At 38.3% G+C, this 23,229-nt stretch overlaps 1 protein-coding gene across 9 annotated transcripts in view; it reads left to right on the top strand.

Moving 5' to 3' along the window:
- The first annotated feature begins 143 nt into the window (after positions 1–143).
- CAGE1 (cancer antigen 1) overlaps positions 144–23,229 on the top strand; it is a 78,908-nt gene continuing 55,822 nt past the window's right edge. For 6 of the 9 annotated variants that reach the window (XR_002787660.2, XR_002787659.2, XM_023557675.2 and 3 more), the window contains exons 1-5: positions 144–922; positions 3,013–3,211; positions 9,718–10,217; positions 13,913–14,971; positions 17,415–17,561. Coding sequence is in view for 7 of the 9 variants with exons in the window: in XM_023557675.2 (XP_023413443.1) it covers positions 896–922; positions 3,013–3,211; positions 9,718–10,217; positions 13,913–14,971; positions 17,415–17,561 (1,932 nt within the window). In the remaining 2 variants the exon portion in view is untranslated. Of the gene's footprint in view, positions 3,212–5,514; positions 5,603–9,717; positions 10,218–13,912; positions 14,972–17,414; positions 17,562–23,229 lie in introns of all 9 variants that reach the window. The other 3 variants (XM_023557672.2, XM_010597567.3, XM_064280285.1) reach the window with 3 other exon arrangements.

Raw genomic sequence — 23,229 nt, 5'->3', positions numbered from 1 at the left:
CTCGGCCTACGCTAGAAGAGGAACGGCCTCACCGGCTGCCGAGTCAACGACCTCTCCGCGGATTATCGCCTCTCACGCCTTCCAGAAGTCCCTACGCCAAAGCCGCACGCCACGTGCTGTGAGCAACCTGGACCCACCGCCCGAGTACCCTGAACCTCCCCAACCGGAAGCCCCGCCCATATAGGAAGGACGGACTCCAGGAAGCCATCCCGACCGGAAGTCTCGCCCGTGGGCCGGGCTGATTATCAGCAGTTGCCTCCCGACGGTGCGGTTGTGGGAAAACGCTGGAAGTCAGGTGAACGTACTGAGAAGCTGGTCCAAGCTAATCCTGTGCAGGCACCTCGTTTCTGCACCCCACTTTGTGTTTCTTCCTGCAGAAAGATGTGAGCAACGGGTTGTTGGGTCTGGGGGTCGTACTCACCTAACTCAGAACTCTGCGGGAGGCGTCGCTCGCGGGGACAGGACCGCAGGCGTCGGAGCCTGACAAAAGCCTCTCCCTGACGACATTAGTCGGGCTCGGGCGGACGTCACAGCAGGCTTGTTCCAACACGCCTGGATCCCAACTGCAAGTTTTTAAAAGCCATCCGTGGAAAAGGTTGAGACGTGTTCTTCCTCCTACAACACGCAGTGTGGAGGGAGGAAGCTCGAAATCCCTATTGTAGATCCAGGAGGCTATATGGAACCTGGAAGTGAGAACACCTTTGTGACTTAAAACGTTTAGTGGGTTGTTTTGAGGTGAGAATGTCATAAGTGATTTCGAAGTTAATGCAGTCCTATGATTGCAAAAAATTTAGAAAATCCTAAATTTTTGCCAGTAACTCTATGACACTTCTTTTAAAGCCTGTCTTAAAACAGCGTTAGAATGTCTGGAATATCTGCCCATACATTTGGATAAATGTTTTTACATCGAACAAGAAAGCTGGTAAGGACAGAAATCAGAAATGGAAAAAGTAGTTTAATTAAAAAAAAAAAACAAAACAGATTGTGCAGTGCCATGTGAGAAGTAAACAAATTTGTAAAAGTGTAATTAGAAGTTCTGAGTTCACAAACAAAAAATTTTGAGAAATAAGATCCTTTCCTCTTTTGCATTTGGAAAATAAAACAGGGGTTTTTCAGGCTCCTTCCCCACAACCCTGGTGGTATAGTGGTTAAGAGCTACAGCTGCTAACGGGAAAGGAGAGCAGTTCAGATCCACCAGGCACCCCTTAGAAACTCTGTGGGACAGTTCTACTCTGTTCTATAGGGTGACTGTGAGTCGGCATCAACTTAATGGCAATGGTTTTGGGTTTTTCATTTTCCCACAACCCAGTAGCTTTTATGTGTCCAGAAGATAGGCATAAAGTTGGACCTTTCATCAGTCCTGACTAGATTGCTTGGCTTGTTGTCTTTTACATTTTACCAAATGATGCCGTAGATTTGAAAACAGCCTTCAACAAATTGAGTAATCCAGGCAAATGGGTAGTGACTACAGATGAAGAGGACTTAATAGAAATAAATCGGAGTGGAGGATTTATTGAATCTGTATTTACTGTGTGGGCAACAGTGGTTGGTTTGCTGTAGGTAGTATTGAAAAATCATAAATAGACTCAAGGTGCTTATAATTTGTAAATACCAGCATTCAAAAAGGTGGTGAGGATGAAAAAAGTGAACAGATAGGTGCTGAATTGTGAGATACGTATTGAAGACATGAAGGAATTGAAAGAAATAGATGAATGAGAACTTGGGTAGTTGGGAACGATTTGGGAGGAGAGAGACACATGCCAGGGCAGATTACTGACGTGATAAGAAGCATGATGTAGTACAGGGAAATGAGCCTGAACTAACTAAAAAAGGAGAGTGAGTACTGGGTAGGTAACGTGGGCCCAGGTTATGAAAGGCCTAGAAAGCCAAGCAGAAGAATTGGACTCGGTGTGACTGGGCATCCTTCTGGCAGACCTGAGGAGGTCACAAGGAAATTTTAAAAGGAGAATTTGACAGGACTCCGTATCTGAACACCCATCGTTGTTATAAGGTGCCATTGAATCAGTTCCAAATCATAGCGACCCTATGCACAACAGAATGAAACAGTGCCTGGTCCTGCACCATCCTTAAAATCGTTATGCTTGAGCCCATTGTTGCAGCCACTGTGTCGGTCTTCCTCTTTTCTGCTGACCCTGTACTTTGTCAAGCATGATGTCCTTCTCCAGGGACTGATCCCTCCTGACAACATGTCCAAAGTATGTAAGATGCAGTCTCACCATCCTTGCTTCTAAGGAGCATTCTGATTGTCCTTCTTCCAAGACAGATTTGTTTGTTCTGAATAGCTGGGGATGATACTATTCAGTTACCAAGTCCTGTCAATTTGATAGATGTAGAGGGATGTCAGTGACAGCCATCTCCAAACTTTCAAGCCCAGGTGCCTGAGAGAATAGGAAAGGAGGAGGGAAAACTGATTTGCAGTGTTAGATTTGACTTGATGATGAGATAGAAAGTATCAAATAAATAAAAATAGTGTTTAGTGGATCCTAATGAAGCCCTGGTAGCACAAGGGTTAAGCGTTCACTTAGCGGTTTGAACCCGCTCAACAGCTCTGTGGGAGAAAGACCTGGTGATCCGCTCCTATAAAGATTACAGCCTAGAAGACTCAACAGGGCAGTTGTGTTCTATCACATGGGGTCACTATGAATTGAAAATTGGCTCGACGGCACCTAACAACAACAATAGATCTCTGATAATATTCTGTAAGTAGTTTTTGTTTAAATAACTGAGGAATCCCTTCACCTTCTGGGTTCCAAGCTTTTTAGGGAGTTAACTTGTTTTTGTCCAAAGCAGTATTTACTAGTGCAGTTACCATGATATACTCAGACTAAAATTTTTAATTTCTCCATTAACTTGACAAATGACATTTTAAAATTTGGGGCTGTAAACTTTGCTGCTTTCTTAACATGAAGAAGGTTGGGAAAAATATCTTTTTGTTTGCATATCCTAATAGGCATTAAAACTCCTTTTTAAAGAGGCCTTTCCATCATTCAGCATTTAGGAACAAGGACTGTCAAGAATTTTGGTTATCACCTTCAGATCCTGTACATTTTGAAGTGGATACTTCTCAAGAAAATTAGAAAGTATGATGGAAGCAGATGCCATGAATGCCAGCAGTCTTTCTCAAGACTTTGCTTATTCAGATTCTCCCTTTTGCTTGGAAACCAGCAGTACCGCTTCAGACCTGCCTCAGGTGTGCTTTGTTCGTAGATTCTGGGAGCTGCAGATGCATTCAGCATTCATGTTATCTTCCATATGAAAATTTTTTCAACAATATGAGGAACAATAGAAGAATTTCCAGTGGAGGCATAAGGGGGTGGAAGGAGAGAATAGAGGGTCTGGTTTTCCCAGTGCCATTAGTGTACAAAGAAAAGTAGAATTTTAAAGATTGTTAAAAATGATTCTCTCAAAAAAATGAAATCTTCTCATCTCATGAAGTCCCAAGAGGGACTTGGCCACAGAGGACATGGTCACAGCTCAGTCACAGAATGAAAGCCCAAGAGGCTTGAAGCCTAATCCAGTACGTCTTCCACTGTGTCAGTGTTCCAACGACTCATGTCATTGATAATGACATTGACAACACCCTGCGTATAGATGACTCCATTCCTGTTTCATTAAAATTCCTAGTGCCCTTTCACACAGAAGAAATATTAATATCCCAAGAGCTTCAAGAATGTTGTTCTGACTATTTGACAGTTATTAGCAAAAGTTTAGAGAAACAATAGGAATATATTAGAAGTAAGAGATCCAGGATCAATTACTGGCCAGTACACCTCCAATGCAACCACCATGCATCTGCCAGTCTGTAAGTGGAGGCTTGCATGTTGGTTTGATGCTGAATAAGTTTCAGTGGCATGTCCGTACTGAGACGTACTGATCCACAGCCGATCATGAGGATGGTGCAGGACCAGGCAGCATTTCATTCCATTTTGCGTAGAGTCACCATGAGTCCAGGACCAACCTGACTGCAACTAACAACAACAAACCCTCTGAAATTGCCTTTTTATAAGTCAAAAATGGACAGCATTTTTATAGGGTTCACCTATAAATTGGCATAACCTTCTGATGGGCTGTTTGGTGATAGGAAATCAAGAGTTTAACTATGCCTTTTTTTTTTAATTTAGCAATTCTTCGTCTAGGAAATATACATTCATGTTTTTAGAACTATCCATAATAAGCAAACAGTGGAAACAACCTAAATTTTCATCAGAAAAAAAAAAAAAATCAGGAGGGGGCTAGTTAAATTATTGTACATATGTACAGAGGAGATGTAATCATAAACATGATAACATGGATATATTTGTTCACGTGGGGAAGAATGATCACATTGGTTCTCACTGGGTAGTGTGGGCTTTGAGTGTTTTTGTTTTTACTCTTTTTTTTTAAAAAACAATCTTTAAAATTCTTCTTAGAATTACAAAAAAACTTTTCATTAAAAAAGTTGTTGTGACCATAATAATACATTGTTAACCAGGCTCTATACTATGTATTGAATATTTTTCTTTATAATAAATGTATAGACCAATGGAGCAAAAATGCATGTTGTAGTTAAAAATAATAAAATCACAGAAGATTAGACTTAGAAATGATCTCTGAAATTCCATGAGTAGTGGAGTCCCAAGAAGTTTGTGTAAAATACAAGATTTATGCATGTGAATAATACTGCTTCATTTTTCGAGTATATTGTTCTTTATGCATTTTTATCTAATTGGGAGGAATGGCCTGAATTAACAAGTCTAAATAAAATTGTTATAAAATATAATCAGTTCTTATTACTTTCAGGTATATTCAGTAAGTAGCATAATGCTTAAAAAGCTTTATGAAGTAGAGGTTTATAGTCAGCTGATCTTAATATTTTTCAGGGCACCATTTAGGTCCACGTACTTAATGGTTTAGCCAATGTTTTTCTTAAGCACTTTAAATATTTTCCTCACTTTTATTTATAGTATTAATTTACTTAATAAACCCTTCATCTTTAGGTAACCTTGAGAATAAGCCCTACATGAATTTGTATAAATTCCTGCTTAGTGGAATCCGATTTCCCCTTATTACTGGAACCCTGTTTTATATATCCTCAATGCTGAAAGACAAGACTCATCACCACCATAATGCCATTTAGACCAGATTTAACAGACACCGAAGAATTATCAGTAACAGACACATATGTTGTTATTTATCCCTCTAATTATAGTCTTTTCTCCCACAGAGCCTCACACAACACCTTTTATAGTCAGATGAGATGACTTACTGAAAAACCAAAATATTAAAATAGCCAGATACTTTTTTCATTTTGCCATTTTATATTGTAACTGTTAGCATGATTTTATTAAAAGGGAGCTCAGGTGTACAGTGAGGAAAGATACCAGAAAGCACATTATTTCTGTGCAACAAAAAATGCAAACAAAAATTACATAGCAATGTACATAACACCTTTAGAAGAAGCTTATGATAATGTTTAAGTATTAATATTAATACCTTGTCTTATTATTAATACAGAATGAAATAAAGAATGTAAAAGTGGAAAATGAGTCTAAATTAACACTTTCTGAAGATATTTATAACACTCTAGGCAATTTGATAGGTGGTGAGTATCTCTTTTTTAGCAATATGCAAAACAGAAAAATAAAATTTTGTATACTGTGGTAATAGTAAGGAGCTCTGGTGGTGCAACGGTTAGGCATTCAGCTGCTAACCGAAAGGTTAGAGGTTTGAACCCACCCAGCAGCTCCGAGGAAGATAGACCTGGTCATCTGCTTTCAGAAAGATTACAGCTAAGAAAACCCTATGGGGCAGTTCTGCTGTTACACGGGTCGCTGTGAGTCAGGGTGAACTTGATGGTACTCAGCAACAGCAACGTGGTAGTAACAGGAGCCAGGCATTGTGTTAAACACTTTATATATATTATCTTGGGGAATCCACAAACAATTGTATGAAATAAGGGCTGCTTTTATGTCCATTTTACAGATGAGGAAAGTGAGGCTCAGAGAGTAACTTGCCGAGGTCATGTAGCACGTGAATGAACTAGGATTCAAATCCCAGTCTGTGATACCAGAATCGTATACCACACAAGTATCTCAAATCCCAGTCTGTGACACCAGAATTGTATACCATACAGATATCTTATGTTTGTTGATATAACCAAAAATCTCTACTCTTAAATTGAGAGGTGAAAACTATTTAGGAATTAATAATATAATAATCATGTTTATTAAAGCAAACTCAAATACTAGAAAGAAATCTATTTTTAATAATTATAATGCTAAAGAGATTCAACAAGCCCTATTAAAATCATAAAATTTAATACATGCAGGTATAAGAAAGGTAGATGGTATAAGGATTAGAAAGGAAGAGAAGTAGTAGTCATTATTTCGATATAACATGATTGTGTACATAGAAAATTTGTAAGACCCTACAGATAAGCTACTGGAACTAATGAAGTTTAGAAGAATGCTAAAGATCAATATAAAAAAATATTTAAAAAATCCATAGCATACTAATGTTCCAGCAACAACCAATTAGAAAAAGTAATTTTAAAAAAGACACTATTACCAGTAGAAACACAACTACGGTACTTAAAAAAAATTCTAATCAAAGGTGTTTAAGGTTTCTATGGGGAAAAAAATGATAAAACCTTCCCAGAGAACATAAAAAATAAATATTTCATGTTCAACACTGTAAAGGTGTCAGTTTGCCTCAAATTTATGAATTAATGAAATTTCTTTAGGAAATAGATTCTAACATTCCCATTTGGAAATGAAAAGAGTTTGAAAAAAAATACCCAAGACATTTTTGAAAAAGAAGATGTGGAAACTTACCCTACCAGATAAGATTTTTTATAGAATTATAGTAATTATAACAATGGAGTATAGGGTCACGATGAGTCAAAGTCGACAGCACACACAACAAAGTAAGGTAGTCCCCAACTTAGGACAGGCTTTCATTCTGACAACTCCATCTTAGGTCGGTTCTGATGTAAGCTGAATACCTCTTTTTTTTTTCTTAGTTTTCATTTCAAAACAGCAGTGTTTTGAACAGCAAATCATAAAATTGAACATCTGTGAGTGATACATCTGGGAATGATAACATCAGCAAATTACATGCTGCAGAGTTGTATGTAGTACACATTACTAATGATAAAATACACCAAAACAAAAATGGACGTTAGTAAGTGTGGTTTATCGCATAGCAGAAAGTAGCCCTGGTGGCTCAGTGGTGAAGAGCTCGGCTGCTAACTGAAAGGTCAGCAGTTTGAACTCAGCAACCGCTTCATGGGAGAAACATGTGGCAGTCTACTTCTGTAAAGTTTAACCAAATGAAATCCAAACCCCATGCTGTCGAGTCGATTCTGACAGCCTCAGAAACTCAATGGGGCAGTTCTACTCTATCCTAAAGGGTCACTATGAGTCGGAATTGACTCAACAGCAACAGATTTGGTTTTGGTTTAGTATAACAGAAGGGTAAAAAAAACTAGTATAGCAGAAAGAATGCGGAGTCTAAAAATAGACCCACATATATATGGACACTTGGTATTTGATAGAGATGTCATTATAAATCAGTGGGGGAAGAGTGGATGATTCATTAAATGGTGCTGACAGTTGGCTCTCCAAATAAACAATTAGAACCTTAACCCCACACCAAATGTCTAAATAAATTCCACATGGGTTAAAGGCCTAACTGTGAACTGCAAAGCTTTAACTTCTAAAAGAAAATTTAGAAAACACCTTTATGACAACAGGGAAGGGAAAGATTTCTTAAGACATTAAAAGTACAAATCATAAAGGAAAAGATTCGTGTGTTTGACTCCATTAAAAAAAAATTGCTATATGACCAAAATATAATCAACAAAGTAAAATAAGCCACAGACTGAGAGAAAACACTATATGCAATGCATATGTAACTGACAAAGGATTGATTCACAAAATAACTCCAAATCCGCAAGAAAAGGTAACTCTGTAGAAAAGCAGACAAAGTGTATAACAGACAGATCACAGAAAAGGAAATCCGCATGAAAGGATGAACTTGGGAATTACCACACTAAAATACCACTGTGTGTGCCGCAATTTGCCGTGTGCTGGAGGGGTGTGGCACAGAGGAACTCTTCTGCTCCTGGTCAGATAAAGGATTGGAACAACCACTTTGGAGGGTACCTTCGCAGTATCTGGTTACATTGAAAATACCTATTTTCCATAGTCCAGCAATTACACTTTAGGTGTGTTTGGGGCCTAGACAAAAATGTTTACATTACTGTACAAGGAAACGTGTAAGGATGCTCACTACAGTGTTGTTTTTAACAGTGAAATTCAGAGCAGCCTAAATAATATAAAGAAAATAGCGTCCTCCAGTAGAATGCACTAGATCTACACAGCTAAGTGACAAAAACATAATTTTGGCTGCAATAAAGATTTGCATGTGGATATATGTAGTATGCCTCTATTTATATAAAATTTTAAAAAGCATAAAAGAATACTACGATATCCATGGTTGGCCCAGGATGCTGCAGCAAACTCAGAGGAGTTCTGTGGGGTATTTTTAAATGTGAGGGAAACAGTGATATTTGCACCTCGGTTGGACCCCACAAACTACTAGTTCTAGGTAGTTCACTATTTCGATATTAAGCCACAGTACATCTGTTTCTATGATGTCTTCACAAAGCTGGGTTTTGGGGTGGTTTCTGTGATAAAAGGCAAGTCCACATGAAAATCAATATGGAACAAAAAATGAGGATGCCATTGTCAAATGTTACCCCAAGGTTTGAGATACTGTTGAGTATCCAGCAATGCACATCCAAGTAGTAAGTGTGGTTATTTAAGAATGAAATACAATACTATATTTTTTCTTTTACTTTATGTGTATTTTCAAACAGCTACGAGGTTGTTAGGACAAATACTAAGTGGTTTGAGCTTACATAATAAGTAGAACTGTTAGGGCTTTTTTGTTCTGACCTAGAGGTGTGAAAAAAACTACAGTGTATGCTGAAATGAGGAAGTCTGGGAACTTGCTATGTGTTATTTAGGGTACCTAAATGAGTAATGAAAGTAGAAACACATGGACTTCAGCAAGTACATGGATTTTCTCTGGGAGGGGAAGTGAGGAGAGTTAAGTAGAAGGTGGGTGTCATTCATTATTTTTGTATCATTTCTTTCCGTTTTGACTTCTCTGCTTCTGATTTTTTAAAACATATCAGTCTGGGTAATTTGTCATACTGAGAGGCAGAGTTGCATAGCGTTTAGAAGTAGTATTCTAGAATCCCAGCTCTATAACCTTAGTAACTTAAGTCTCAGTTTCCTCATCTGGAAAACAGGAATCCTAACAGTACCCCAATGAGTTTATATATGTCTGCTATTACATTATTCTTCATTTTGGTATATTTTTGACACATTTTATAATTAAAACGTTCAAAAATTACAGTACACCAAAAGAATTTCGAAGATATCTTAGCATTTTTGTTAATGATATTTGACATTAATGACATATAGCAAGCTTTTTTGTAGTAGTCATTTGGGGACTTTTTTCCTCCAGGTAAAAAGTTATTTTTTGCTAGAAAAAAAAAAATCCATGTCACAGCCCATAGAACAAAGTTGAAATAATATGTAATTCTCAAAAGGCTCCAATAGTTTATATCTTAAGCGTAGCTGTTAACACAAAAATTTTTAGTCCACTAATTCTTAATTTCCTTCTTTTTTTCCTTTTTCTAATGAGATATCAACATTGTAAAGTACTCACAGAATGTACTAATTGAGCCACCTGACACCAGCATTTCTTCCTTGAAACAATTCGAACCTATTTGCAAATTTCATTGGACGGAAGCCTTTACTGATGAAATGACAACATTTCAAAATTCCATGGAAGGCTTACGTTGCACAGAAAAGCCAGAATTACAAAGTCACATGTGTCATTATGAAAAAGACAGCAACATAAAGAAAAATTTGTTTAACGAAGAAAATCCAATAGGAATTAGCATTTCGACGGATAAAGATCTACTAGCTAATGAGTCTGTCAGTGAACCTTCTAGAAGCCCGCCTCTAATCCGCTGCTGTGGTGATAAACTGAATTTCATGGAAAATTCACTGGCTAAAAGTAGTGCCCAGGGACCTGCCCTGGGTCTTCCTCAACCTCAAAGCTTCAGTGATGCTGAGGAACCATTTAATAAAGAGACTAGCTTTAACCTGCATGATCTGAGAGCTAACTGTGAAACAGAGGTGAGTTTTTGATCATCAGTAAAGCCTGTTTTTTTTTTTTTTTTAAAGCCTGTGGAGTATTAAAGAATGTAGTTTTAAAAAATACTTGTGTATCATCTGAGACTTTTCCAGGTAGTGTTAAGTAATCTAATAAGCACAAGTGGCATTCTCTGGATTCTAAGAATCCGTTCTGAGATCATAACCTAGTCAGAAACACATTTTCCTAATAAAACCTGGTCTCTACTTGGGGACTCACACTGCCAAATGATAATTTCTTTGAGCTTCAGGACTGTATTCATCTTTTTATGTACCTTAGTGTCTACACAGTACCTTGAATAAAATAAGCATTTATATTTGCTGAATCAAACTGGCTGCAAAAAGGAAGGAGTACAGATAGATTCATTAAATTATTTGACAAGAAAGAGTAAGATTTTTCTATCATGCTGGACTTCTGTCGACAAGCAAAAATTATTTTTCTACCAAAGTGAAAAAAATCTATCGTCTTGATTTACTGATGCTGGGCACACATGCAGCATCTTGAGAGCACTGAAGATGCCGACAGTGTAAATCCTGTGTACTTACTGAGGAAAAAGTCTGGTGTGGACAGGTAGATACAGTCCAAGACTAGCATAAATTATAACTTTTCATTGTGAGTTTGATGAGAAAAGCTATGGCCATTGTGTTCCTTTTGTAAGTATAAACAGTTTTTTTTTTTTTTTAAGATGAAGAAATTGAAGTTTTGTTTTCAGTTAGTACACATTGTTTTATGACATCGGTTAACAACCCCATGACTCTCCCTTCTCAACCTTGGGTTCCCTATTACCAGCTTTCCTGTCCCCTCCAGCCTTCTAGTCCTTGCCCCAGGGCTGGTGTTTTATGGGCCTGTCCTCTCTTTGGCTGAACGGTGAACCTCAGTAGTGACTTTATTACTGAGCTGAAAGGGTGTCCAGGGGCCATACTCTCTGGGTTTCCCCAGACTCTGTCAGGCCAGCAAGTCTGGTCTTTGTTTCTGAGTCAGAATTTTGTTCTACATTTTTCTCCAGCTATGCCTGGGACACTCTATTGTGATCCCCGTCAGAGAAGTCAGTGGTGGTAACCAGGCACCATCTAATTGTACTGAGCTCAGTCTGGTGGAGACCATGGTAGATGTGGTCCACTAGTCCTTTGGACTAACCTTTCCCTTGTATCCTTAGTTTTCTTCATCCTTTCTTGCTCCTGAAGGGGTGAGACCAGTGGAGTATCTTAGATGGCCACTCACAAGTTTTTAAGACTCCAGATGCTACTCACCAAAGTAGAGTGTAGAACATTTTCTTTATGAACTGTGTTATGCCAGTTGAGCTAGATGTTCCCCGAGACCATGGTACCTGCAGCCCTCAGCCCAGTGATTCAGTCCCTCAGAGAATTTGGATGCATCTGTGGAGCTTCCTTGCCTTGCCTTGGACAAGTTGTGCTGGCTTCCCCAGTGTTGTGTACTGTCTTACCCTTCACCAAAGTTACCGCTTGTCTATTTAGTGTTTTTCCATCCCCACCCCTCCCCTCCCCTCCCTCATAACCATCAAAGATTGTTTCTTTTTGTATGTAAGCCTTTTCATGAGTTTTTACAGTAGCGGCCTCATACAATATTTGTCCTTTTGTGATTGACTTAGTTCACTCAGCATAATGCCCTCCAGATTCATCCATGTTACGAGATGCTTCACAGATTCATCATTGTTCTTTATTGTTGTGTAATACTCCATTTATTTGTTTATCCATTTATTTGTTGATGGGCATCTAGGTTGTTCCCATTTTTTACTATTGTGAACAATGCTGAAATGAACATGGGTATGCATATGTGTATTCGTGTGATGGCTCTTGTTTCTCTAGGATATATATTTTTATTCCATCTCTGATTTTTAAGCAAGGTATTATTCAGTTTCCACGTTGATTTTTTTTTTTTTTTCCTTGCACTTCCTGTTGTTAATTTCTGCTTTGACAGTGTTGTGGTCAGAGAAGATACTCTGTATTATTTCAATGTTTTGGATTTTGTTGAGGGTTGTTCTATAACCTAAGATGTGGTCTGTTCTGGAGAACATTCCATATGTGTTGGAAGATGATGTGTACTTTGCAACTGTTTGATGGAGCGTTTCATATATGTCTATGAGGTCAAGTTAGCTGATGGTGCCCTTTAGGTCTTCAGGGTCTTTGTCGAGTTTCTTTCTAGATGTTCTGCCCTTTACCGAGAATAGGCTGTTGAAGTCTCCTACTATTATTGTGGAACTATCAATTTCTCTTTCCAGTGCTTTTAGGGTTTGCTTTATGTGTTTTGGAACCCTGTCATTGGGTGCATAGATGTTTTAAACAGTTCTTTTGTTCATTTATTTGAAGATAGATGGCAGCATTTAAAAGAGAACTTTATTTCCCTTTTTTCTTTGGTTAGGGTTTCCCTGGATTATTCCTTCCTCTTTTTCATTGCATTTATTTATTCATTTAGTCAGTCAATAAATACCTCCAGGCCTCTACTCTGTGCTAAACCCTGTGCTATGAGTTGGTTGATACTGGTTAACAAACAGATAAGAAGTGTTTCTTGTCCTCATAAAGATAACATTTTAGTAGAGGAGATAGACATTAACCAAATACTCACACAAATAACTGTGTGCTTTCAACTATGGTAAGTATTGTGACTATAAGTTACATGCACAACGGGAGTCTATAATAGGGTTACTGCCCTGGTCAGGGAGTTTGGGGAAGGCTTCCTTGAAGAAGTGGTAATTGAGCTGAGCCCTAAAGGATAAGTAGGAGTTAATCAGGTTTCCCTAAAGAAGTGGTAATTGAGCTGAGCTCTGAAGGGTAAGTAGGCGTTAATCAGGTAGAGGTGGTAGGAGGGCGTTATGTGCAGGAGGGACATGTGCACAAGCCTTGTGGCTGCAGGGAGCATGATACCTCGTAGGACCTGAAGGAAGCTCAGTAACACTGGGCTAGAGAGCAAGTGGGATGGAGTAGATGAGGCTGGAGAGGTGGCAGAGGTCAGATACCAAGATCAGATATCAGAGCATTGTAGGCCTCAGTAAGGAAAGTGGTCTTTAATCCAAAGCAATGAAAAACCGTTAAAATACAGAGGCTTGATATCTTTAATTCCGGAGAGTTATGCAGCCCACCCCTACAGATATCTTTTACTGGGTTTTTATATCATATATATTTCAGTGTTGTCTTACCATAATGTACTGTCCCTTCTTAAACCCCACAAAACCTGTATTGTTGGCGTAAAGTCAATCATGAGACATGTTCCTCTGGCATTCTAATGTTTATAGGATTCACAGCATAGTGAAGTAATGGTGTGAATGGGGAATTACAAATAAAAGCTTTATTCAAAAGGGACTATAGAGTAATAGGCAAATTTATGGTTGTATTTGAAGTCAAAGACAGTAGCATCTTATATAGTGTTCAGAAAAATTTTCAATCATAGAAAATGATGAGAGTACCAAAGTTTAATTTTTTTTTTTTTCAGTAAAAGTACATGCACACTTTTGGTAAAAAGTATCATAGACCTCACTCTATCATATACCTACTGTTTGTGTTGTACTGTGCTGTTAGGTGCTTTATGTACATTTAGCAAGCAATTCTTAGAAAACTGCAAGTAGGTATTATTTTATAGCTGGGGAAAGTAAACTTGGGATCTGACTCCAAAGCTCACAATTCTTCTACTTGTTCCCACTTATTTTATTTACTGTAATTTACAGACTGCAGTTTCACCAAGTGAAATACAGAACTCTGGGGAGATGCCTGAGATGTCAGTTAGTCACCAAAGGGAAGCCAGAGTGGAGGACGTGGAGAGTCCAGGGCTTTTCTCAGCTTGGTCCCCCACAGACGTTTCCTGGAGTGGTGGAGGATTTAGGGGGGAATGCAAAACCTCTGACACAGAGCGAAGCTTTGAAAACTTACAACCTCTGGAAGAAGACATGGCTTTAAATGAAGTCCTACGGAAATTAAAACATACCAACAAAAAGCAGCAAATTCGAATCCAGGACCTACAGTGTAGTAACATGTATTTAGAGAAGAAGGTTAAAGAATTACAGGTGAAGATTACCAGACAGCAGGTGTTGGTTGACATCATTAATAAGCTTAAAGAGAATGTCGAAAAATTAATTGAAGACAAATACAAAGTAATCTTAGAGAAGAACGATGGTGACAGAACATTGAAGAATGTGCAAGAGATTCTATCTGACACCCAAAAACATCTTCAAGAATCTAGGAATGAGAAGAAAACCTTACAGGCAGAGCTTAAAAAGATCAAAGTGAATTACATTCATCTACAGGAAAGGTATATGACAGAAATTCAGCAAAAAAATAAATGTGTAAGTCAGTGCATCGAGATGGGCAAAACCTTAAGCAAGAAAGAAAAAGAGGTAGAGAGGCTGCAGCAAGTCAAAGGAGAATTGGAAAAGGCCACTGCTTCGGCCCTGGACTTACTGAAAAGGGAAAGAGAGACCCGAGTACCAGAGTTCCTGTCTTTACAGGAGGAATTTCAGAAACATGAAAAGCGAAACCTGCAAGAAAGACAGAAGCTGAAATCTAGTCTTGAGGAACTGGTCACGCAAGTTAAAAATTTGAAATTCATCTCTGAAAATGAAAGGGCTAAGAATACAAAACTTCAACAGCAGATTGACCAAGTAAAAAATGAAAATGCAAGACTTCAGCAGCAAACCACAAGGAGTGAGGAGCAAAACCATGTCCCTAAGTTTGAGATGGCTGAGTTAAAGGAGCAACTGGAGGAGGCTACGGAGTCAGCTATTATGAAGGTATTGATGCAAATCAGAATCTCTAGTGTAAAATTACAGGAGTTTCTAAGAGTCTAGTCATGCATATTTAGACCCCTGTGAGCTACTTGGAAACCCTGTTTTTTTTTAAGCTACTTGGAAACCTTGGTGGCATAGTGGTTAAGAGTTCGGCTGCTAACCAAAAGTTTGGTAGTTGGAATCCACTTAGGTGCTCCTTGGACACCCTGTGGGGCAATTCTATGCTGCCTTATAGGGTCGCTATGAGTCAGAATCGACTCGATGGCAACAGGTTTGGTTTGCAGGTTTTTATAAGCTACATGATTTGTGCTAATTATTATAAAAGTGAAAAATAGTATATATCATGATCTCATGTTTTTGCATCTTTCACATTTTCGTCCTAATATGACATAATTTCCTTTACCTGACAAGTCTTTTCAAATTGGCTTTATGGTTCTTTCTTTGTGTCAGGATTTCAAATATTATCAAATAGCATGGCACTTACATATATTATTGTTTTTTGGAAAGACTTGTTAACAAAAAAGAAAAAGACAGACTAGAAAATGCACCACAGATTTGGAGACGTTTCTTTCAGTTTATGGGTACTTATATTAAAGAAAGCCATTTCTAGCATCTAGTGGTTATTTTGGTAGAAATGATTTCTGTGGGTATCCATGACCAAACATATAAAGCAACCCCCAGAAGTAACCTTTGAAAACGATTTTCTGAGCATGGATCTCAGTGATCCACATTTCATACCACTTCTGGCTATTCAACAATAAAACTAAACAGTACAACCTATTCGTATATTAATTTTGTAAAATTATAATGCATCTAAGAACTGCATCAGAAACTTCTATGAGTATGTTTGGACAGGCTTTAATTTTTTTATTATCTACTAGTAGTTCAAATAGCTTTCTTGGCAACCAAGAACCTGGAAGGACATCCTGGAATTCACAGTTTTTGCAAACTGGAACAAATGTATTCTATTTCAGTTTTGTAGACCTGTCTTATAATATGTGTCAAAAAAAAAAAAAACAAAAACCAAACCCATTGCCATTGAGTCGATTCCAACTCAGAGTGATCCTATATGACAAAATAGGCCCCATAGTGTTTCCAAGGAGCAACTGGTAGGATTTGAACTGCCGACCTTTAATTAGCAGCCGAACTCTTAACCACTACACCACTAGGTTTCCGTCATATGTATAAAAAACCAAACCCAGTGCCGTAGAGTTGATTCCGACTCATATGTATAGTAAGATCTTATTGACTCTGAAGTAGACAACTGTGGAATTTTTTTGTTTCAGTTTTGTTGTAATAACTTGTATTTAGCTGATATATTGCCTTGAAGATGTCTTTAGTGGGCCTACTTTATCAGTCTGTGATTGGCATAAGTATTGTTTATAAGTAAATAAATCTATTATTTAAGAATTCTTAGTAATATAGATAAGGTTCTGTTGTTCTCTTCTGTTTAAAAAATTATCTGTATGATTTTTTTCTCCAGAAAGAACAGATTACCTAAACCAGTGCTTCTCAAACTTGAAGGTGCATCAGAATCCCCTGGGGGGCTTGTTAAAACAGATTGCTGTACCCTATCCCCAGAGTGTCTGATTCAGTAGGTCTGGGGTGGGTCCTGAGAATTCCTAACAAGTTCCTAGGTAATGCTGATGCTACTTGACAAGGACAACACATTGAGAACCACTGATTAAGCAAAGATGACCTTAAGTTTAGCTCCTAATCACATCATGAGAAATTTTGAATTGGTGAGTTCTGACAGAATTGGTTTTACTGTACAAAAGTTTAGCACAGTCTTTTTCTTTTAAAAAAAGTAAAGTTTTTTTTTCTTATCTTGACTAATCAATTCATTTAATACCCCCAAAACCATACCTACTCTGCTTTTAGTTCTGCTTTTCATTAACTCTAGGTTAGCATTCTCAAAGTGTGGCCTGTTTTATATGTGAGGTCAAAACTATTCCCATAATAATATTAAGATGTTATTTGCCTTTTCACTCTTTCTTTCACAAATGTACAGTGCAGTTTTCCAGAAGCTATGTGACATATGATAATGTAATTGCTCTCATGCTAATGAAATGTGTGAAGCAAAATGTGAACATTCAGCTCCTTTACTTAAGCCGGAATTAAAAATATTTGTAAAAATGTAAAATGAGGTCAATTAAATATAATACATTTAATATTGTTATTTAAACCAGTTAGAAAATAAAGATTTTTTTAATTTTTTCAATTGTAATTTCTAATACAATAAATATCAGTAGATATAACCCAATAAACAAAAGATTTTGGAGGTCTTCAGTAATTTTTAAGAATATAAAGGGATCCTGAAATCAAAAAGTTTGACAACTACTTCTCAAGGTTTTTAAGGGTTTAGATTTTTTATTCAACATTTTACTTAAAAGGTCATCTCGGTTTTTAGTCTTTATAGTAACAAATCTGTTACGTGTGCATGTAGGATGCAAAGATGACACATTCTGATTTCTTCCTGAATTGCCCACGTTGTGAAGAAAAGAGCCTGAGTCCTCCAGATGAGAAGAGAACTCAGCTGGCCTCCAAAATTCACAGTCTGCTAACTCTGATGGTAGGACTTCTCACATGCCAGGTAATAAGAAAATTCGGATTTTTTTTATTAGGAGGTGTCTTAGCTATCTGGAGCCCTGGTGGTGTGGTGGTTAAGAGCTTGGCTGCAAACCAAAAGGTCAGCAGTTCAAATCCACCAGCTACTCCTTGGAAACCCTATGGGACAGCCTGCTATGAGTCAAAATCAACTTGATGTCAATGGGCTTTTTTTTTTAGTTAGCTGTCTAGTGCTGCTGTAACAGAAATACCACAAGTGGGTAGCTTTAAAAAACAGACGTTTATTTTCTCACAGTTTAGGAGGCTGTAAGTCTAAATTCAGGGCACCAACCCTAAGGGGAGCTTTCTCCCTCTATTGGTTCTGGAGGAAGGTCCTTGCTCCTTGGTTCCTGTCTTCCCCCATCTCTGCTTTTTGCTTGCTTGTTTAATCTCTTCATATCTCAACAGAGTGATTTAAAACAGACCCTACTGTGCTAATACTGTCTCATTAACATAACAAAGAAAACCCATTCCCAAATGGGGTTATAACCACTACAGGGGTTAGGATTTATAACACATATATTTGGGGACACATTCAATATATGAAAAAAAAAAATTTTTTTTTTTTTTTTTACAATATGTAACGGGGGAAAAATACCAGGGTTGAACTAAACCAATGGAGAGACAATAAAAGATGGCAGAATTAGTCTTGGAAGAAAGAAATACAGGCCCCTAAATCAACCATCCAGCCTTTCCTCCCTCCTACTGCTTCTTTCTGTTTATCTTTCTTCACCACTTAAATCCCACAAGGCTACAGTAATATAGATAAAATAAAAAATACAGACATCAAGCAAAACCTTTCATTTTTTTTTACCAGTTGCTGTGGAGCCGACTCTGACTCATGGCAATCCCATGTGTGTCAGAGTAGCACTATGCTCCATGGAGTTTTCCATGGCTGATTTTTGGAAGTAGATCACCAGGCCTTTCTTTCAAGGCACCTCTGGGTGTACTCAAAGCTCCAACTGTTCTTCACCTTAACTGTTTGCACCACCCACAGACTCCATCCTTCTTTTAGTGCTTCCCAAATTTCAGGAAAACAATAGTTCTTGTACCTTAGGTCAGTCTACTCCTAGTAATTAATTATTGTTCACTCTGAATGAGTTGTTTATCTAATCTAAAATACAGCTTTTGGGCGGGAGGGAGTATGCAGCTGTGCACAATAGAATAAAAGTGATGTTAGTGTTGTATGAGTTTAAATGCTGGCTTCACCACTTCCTAGCTGTGAACTTGGTCAAGTAACAAACTTTCTCGGCGTTAGTTTCCTCATCTTAAATACGGGAAATGATACATGCTGTCCAAGGAGATTACAAGTACTGCATTTGGTGTGAGAACATATTGAAGGGCATGACACTTTCTAGGTCCTCAGATTCACCGTTTCTTCCTCTTCTAGTGCTGTGTATTTCTTTATTCTTACACGCACTCACCAGAGCTGAAATTTGGGGACCTGGGTTTATGATGTTCCTGAACCAGCACAAACCCTATTTCTGTTTTGTTTTAGCTACAATTCATTGAACGCTAGCATTTACTGAATGCCAGAAATGGAGCTGAGCAGCTCCCACATACAGCACACAGTATCATCCACAGGCTGTGTCCACCTGAAGTTTATTTTTAAATATTTGAATTTGAATGGGCACAGACTTTCCTTTGCTGCAGACTTTTCCGCTCCATCTTGCCTCTCCAAACATTTACTTATTCACCATATGTCCACTCCTCAATTATTGACATGGTCAGGTTCCACAGACCAGATCATTATGTGAAAATCAGCATTGTATGAAAGTGGAGGATGACCACATCAGATCACAAAATGGAGGATAACTACATCATTATGTAACTGCCAAGTTACGTAAGTGCCAAATTCATTACGTAACTGCCAAACCACTGAAAATCATGGCCCAGACAATTGACACATAACTTTAACCATCATAGCCAATGTTACTCTTGCCTCATGCCCTGGCATTTTGTTACTGCCAGATGTACATCAATGTACAAAATAGATAGTAGATTTTTTTTTTACAATTGCCATAAATGTGAAATGTCAGGTAATGAGATAGCTGGTAAATAGGGAGATAGGTGTATTTGCCTGGTTTTCTCCTGTCTCGCTGGTGGCTTCTGTTCTTTCTCAGTATTATTTGATGGCTGCTGCTTCTCTACCAAACCTCTCAATGGTACAGTTGGTCTTAATAGATCTCATGCCATCCCAAACAAGTCTTATTTGCCTGCATGTTCTGTGTCTCCCACCTCCACTGGAACATCTGCCTTCAAGATCAGAGGTATGCCCTGTTAACTGCAGTGTGCCCAGTACCAGAATCTAATGCAGGGCTCAGCTTATGATAGGCACTTGATAAAAATTTACTGATTGTCCTGTCCTTCAAAGCATTTGAATTTTTAGTCACTGCTTTTCATGAATTAACTCATTTAATTTTTGTATCATCCTTTATATTATAAGACTTTTTTTTAATATAGAAGAATAAACCAAGGCTTAGAATGGTTGAGTTACTTATCCAAAATCTCACATATGATTAAGAGGCAGAACTCAGATACGAATCCAGGCAGCCTGACCTCAGTGTGTGCACTTTAGCCCCTAGGTTATAGTGATACAAGTACCTTCATGCTAGGTAAACCTGTTGCTGGCCAATTGATTCTGACTCATGGCAACCCCATGTGTTGCAGGGTAGAACTCATAGGGTTTTCTTGGCTGTGATCTTTATGGAAGCATATCGTCAGGCCTTTTTTCCACAGCACTGCTAGGTGAGTTCAGACTGCCAACCTTTAGGTAAATACTTGAGTACAAACCATTTACACCACCCAGGGACTTTTCAAAATGAGAAGAAATAGCTGCAAATACCCATTAATGATCAGAACCTGGAATGTACGAAGTATGAATCTAGGAAAATTAGAAATGATCAAAAATGAAATGGAATGCATAAATATCGATATCCTAGGCATTAGCGAGCTGAAATGGACTGGTATTGGCCATTTTGAATCAGGCAATCATTTAGTCTACTATGCTGGGAATTACAACTTGAAGAGGAATGGTCTTGCATTCATCGTCAAAAAGAACATTTCAGGATCTATCCTGAAGTACAGTGCTGTCAGCATTAGGATAATATCCATACGCCTACAAGGAAGACCAGTTAATGTGACTATTATTCAAATTTATGGACCAACCACTAAGGCCAAAGATGAAGAAATAGAAGGTTTTTATCAGGGGCTGCAGTCCGAAATTGATTGAACATGCAATCAGCATGCATTGATAATTACTGGTGATTGGAATGTGAAAGCTGGAAATAAAGAAGAAGGATCGGTAGTTGGAAAATACGGCATTGGTGATAGAAATAATGGCAGAGATTGAATGATAGAATTTTGTAAGACCAACTACTTCTTCACTGTAAATACCTTCTGTCACCAACATAAATAGTGACTATACACATTGACTTCGCCAGATGGAACACACAGGAATCAATTTGACCACATCTGTGGAAAGAGACGATGGCAAAGCTCAATATCATCAGTCAGAACAAGGCCAGGGGCCAACTGTGAAACAAACCATCAATTGCTCATAAGCAAGTTCAAACTGAAATTGAAGAAAATCAGAGCAAGTCCACAAGAACCAAAATATGACCTTGAGTATATCCCACCTGAATTTAGAGACCACCTGAAGAATAGATTTGACGAATTGAACACTAGTGAATGAACACCAGACGAGTCGTGGAATGGCATCAAGGACATCATACATGGAGAAAGCAAGAAGTCTTTGAAAAGACGGGAAAGAAAGAAAAGACCAAGATGGATGTCAGAGAAGACTCTAAAACTTGCTCACAAACGTCGAGCAGCTAAAGCAAGAGGAAGAAATGGTGAAGTAAAAGAACTGAACAGAAGATTTCAAAGGGTGGCTCCAGAAGACAAAGTAAAAGATGATAATGACATGTGCAAAGAGCTGGAGATAGAAAACCAAAAGGGAAGAACACACTCAACATTTCTCAAGCTGAAAGAACTGAGGAAAAAAACTCAAGCCTCAAGTTGCAATAGTGAAGGATTCTATGTGGAAAATATTAAACAATGCAGGAAGCATCACAAGAAGATGAAAGGAATACACATGGTCATTATACCAAAAAGAATTAGCCGATGTTCAACCATTTCAAGAGATAGCATATAATCAGGAACCAATGGTACTGAAGGAAGAAGTCCAACCTACTCTGAAGGCACTGGTGAAAAACAAGGCTCCAGGAATTGACAGAATATCAATTGAGATGTTTCAACAAATGGTTGCAGCGCTGGAGGTGCTCACTCGTCTACGCCAAGAAATATGGAAGACAGCTTCCTGGCCAACTGACTGGAAGAGATCCATAGTTATGCCTAGTTCCAAGACAGGTGATCCAACCTAACGTGGAAATTACAGACCAATATCATTAATATCACACACAAACAAAATTTTGCTGAAGATCCTTCAAAAACGGCTGCAGCAGTATATCGACAGGGAACTGCCAGAAATTCAGGCTGGTTTCAGAAGAGGACGTGGAACCAGGGATATCATTGCTGATGTCAGATGGATCCTGGCTGAAAGCAGAGAATCCCAGAAGAATGTTTACCTGTGTTTTATTGACTATGCAAAGGCGTTTGACTGTGTGGATCATAACAAATTATGGATAACATTGCAAAGAATGGGAATTCCAGAACACTTAATTGAGGAACGTTTACAAAGATCAAGAGGCAATTGTTTGGACAGAACAAGGGGATACTGATTGGTTTAAAGTCAGGAAAGATGTGCATCAGGGTTGTATCCTTTCACCATATCTATTTAATCTGTATGCCAAGCAAATAATCCGAGAAGCTGGACTATATGAAGAAGAATGGGGCATCAGGATTGGAGGAAGACTCATTAAAAACCTGCGTTATGCAGATGACACAACCTTGCTTGCTGAAAGTGAAGAGGACCTGAAGCACTTACTAATGAAGATCAAAGACCATAGCCTTCAGTATGGATTACACCTCAACATAAAGGAAACAAAAATCCTCCCAATTGGGCCAATGAGCAACGTCATGATAAACAGAGAAAAGATTGAAGTTGTCAAGGATTTCATTTTACTTGGATCCACAATCAACACCCATGGAAGCAGCAGTCAAACGATGTATTGCCTTGGGTAAATCTGCTGCAAAGGATCTCTTTAAAATGTTGAAAAGCAAAAATGTCATCTTAAAGATTAAGGTGTGCGTAACCCAAGCCATGGTATTTTCAATCACATCATATGCATGTGAAAGCTGGACAATGAGTAAGGAAGACCGAAGAAGAATTGACACCTTTGAATTGTGGTGTTGGCAAAGAATATTGAATATACCATGGACTGCCAAAAGAACGGCAGTGGTGTGGGCCAAAAGAACAAACAAATCTGTCTTAGAAGAAGTATAATCAGAATGCTACTTAGAAGCAAGGGTGGTGAGACTTTGTCTTAGATACTTTGGACATATTGTCAGGAGAGATCAGTCCCTGGAGAAGGACATCATGCTTGGCAAAGTACAGGGTCAGCAGAAAAGAGGAAGACCCTCAGCAAGGTGGATTGAGACAGTGGCTGCAACAATGAGCTCAAGCATAGCAATGATTGTGAGGATGGCACAGGATGGGGCAGTGTTTCTTTCTGTTGTGCATAGGGTCGCTA

This window comes from Loxodonta africana, chromosome 1 (genome assembly GCF_030014295.1).
Source record: "Loxodonta africana isolate mLoxAfr1 chromosome 1, mLoxAfr1.hap2, whole genome shotgun sequence".
Taxonomy (NCBI): domain Eukaryota; kingdom Metazoa; phylum Chordata; class Mammalia; order Proboscidea; family Elephantidae; genus Loxodonta; species Loxodonta africana.
The sequence above is the reverse complement of the archived record's forward strand: the minus strand, read 5'-3'. Positions and strand labels throughout refer to the sequence as shown.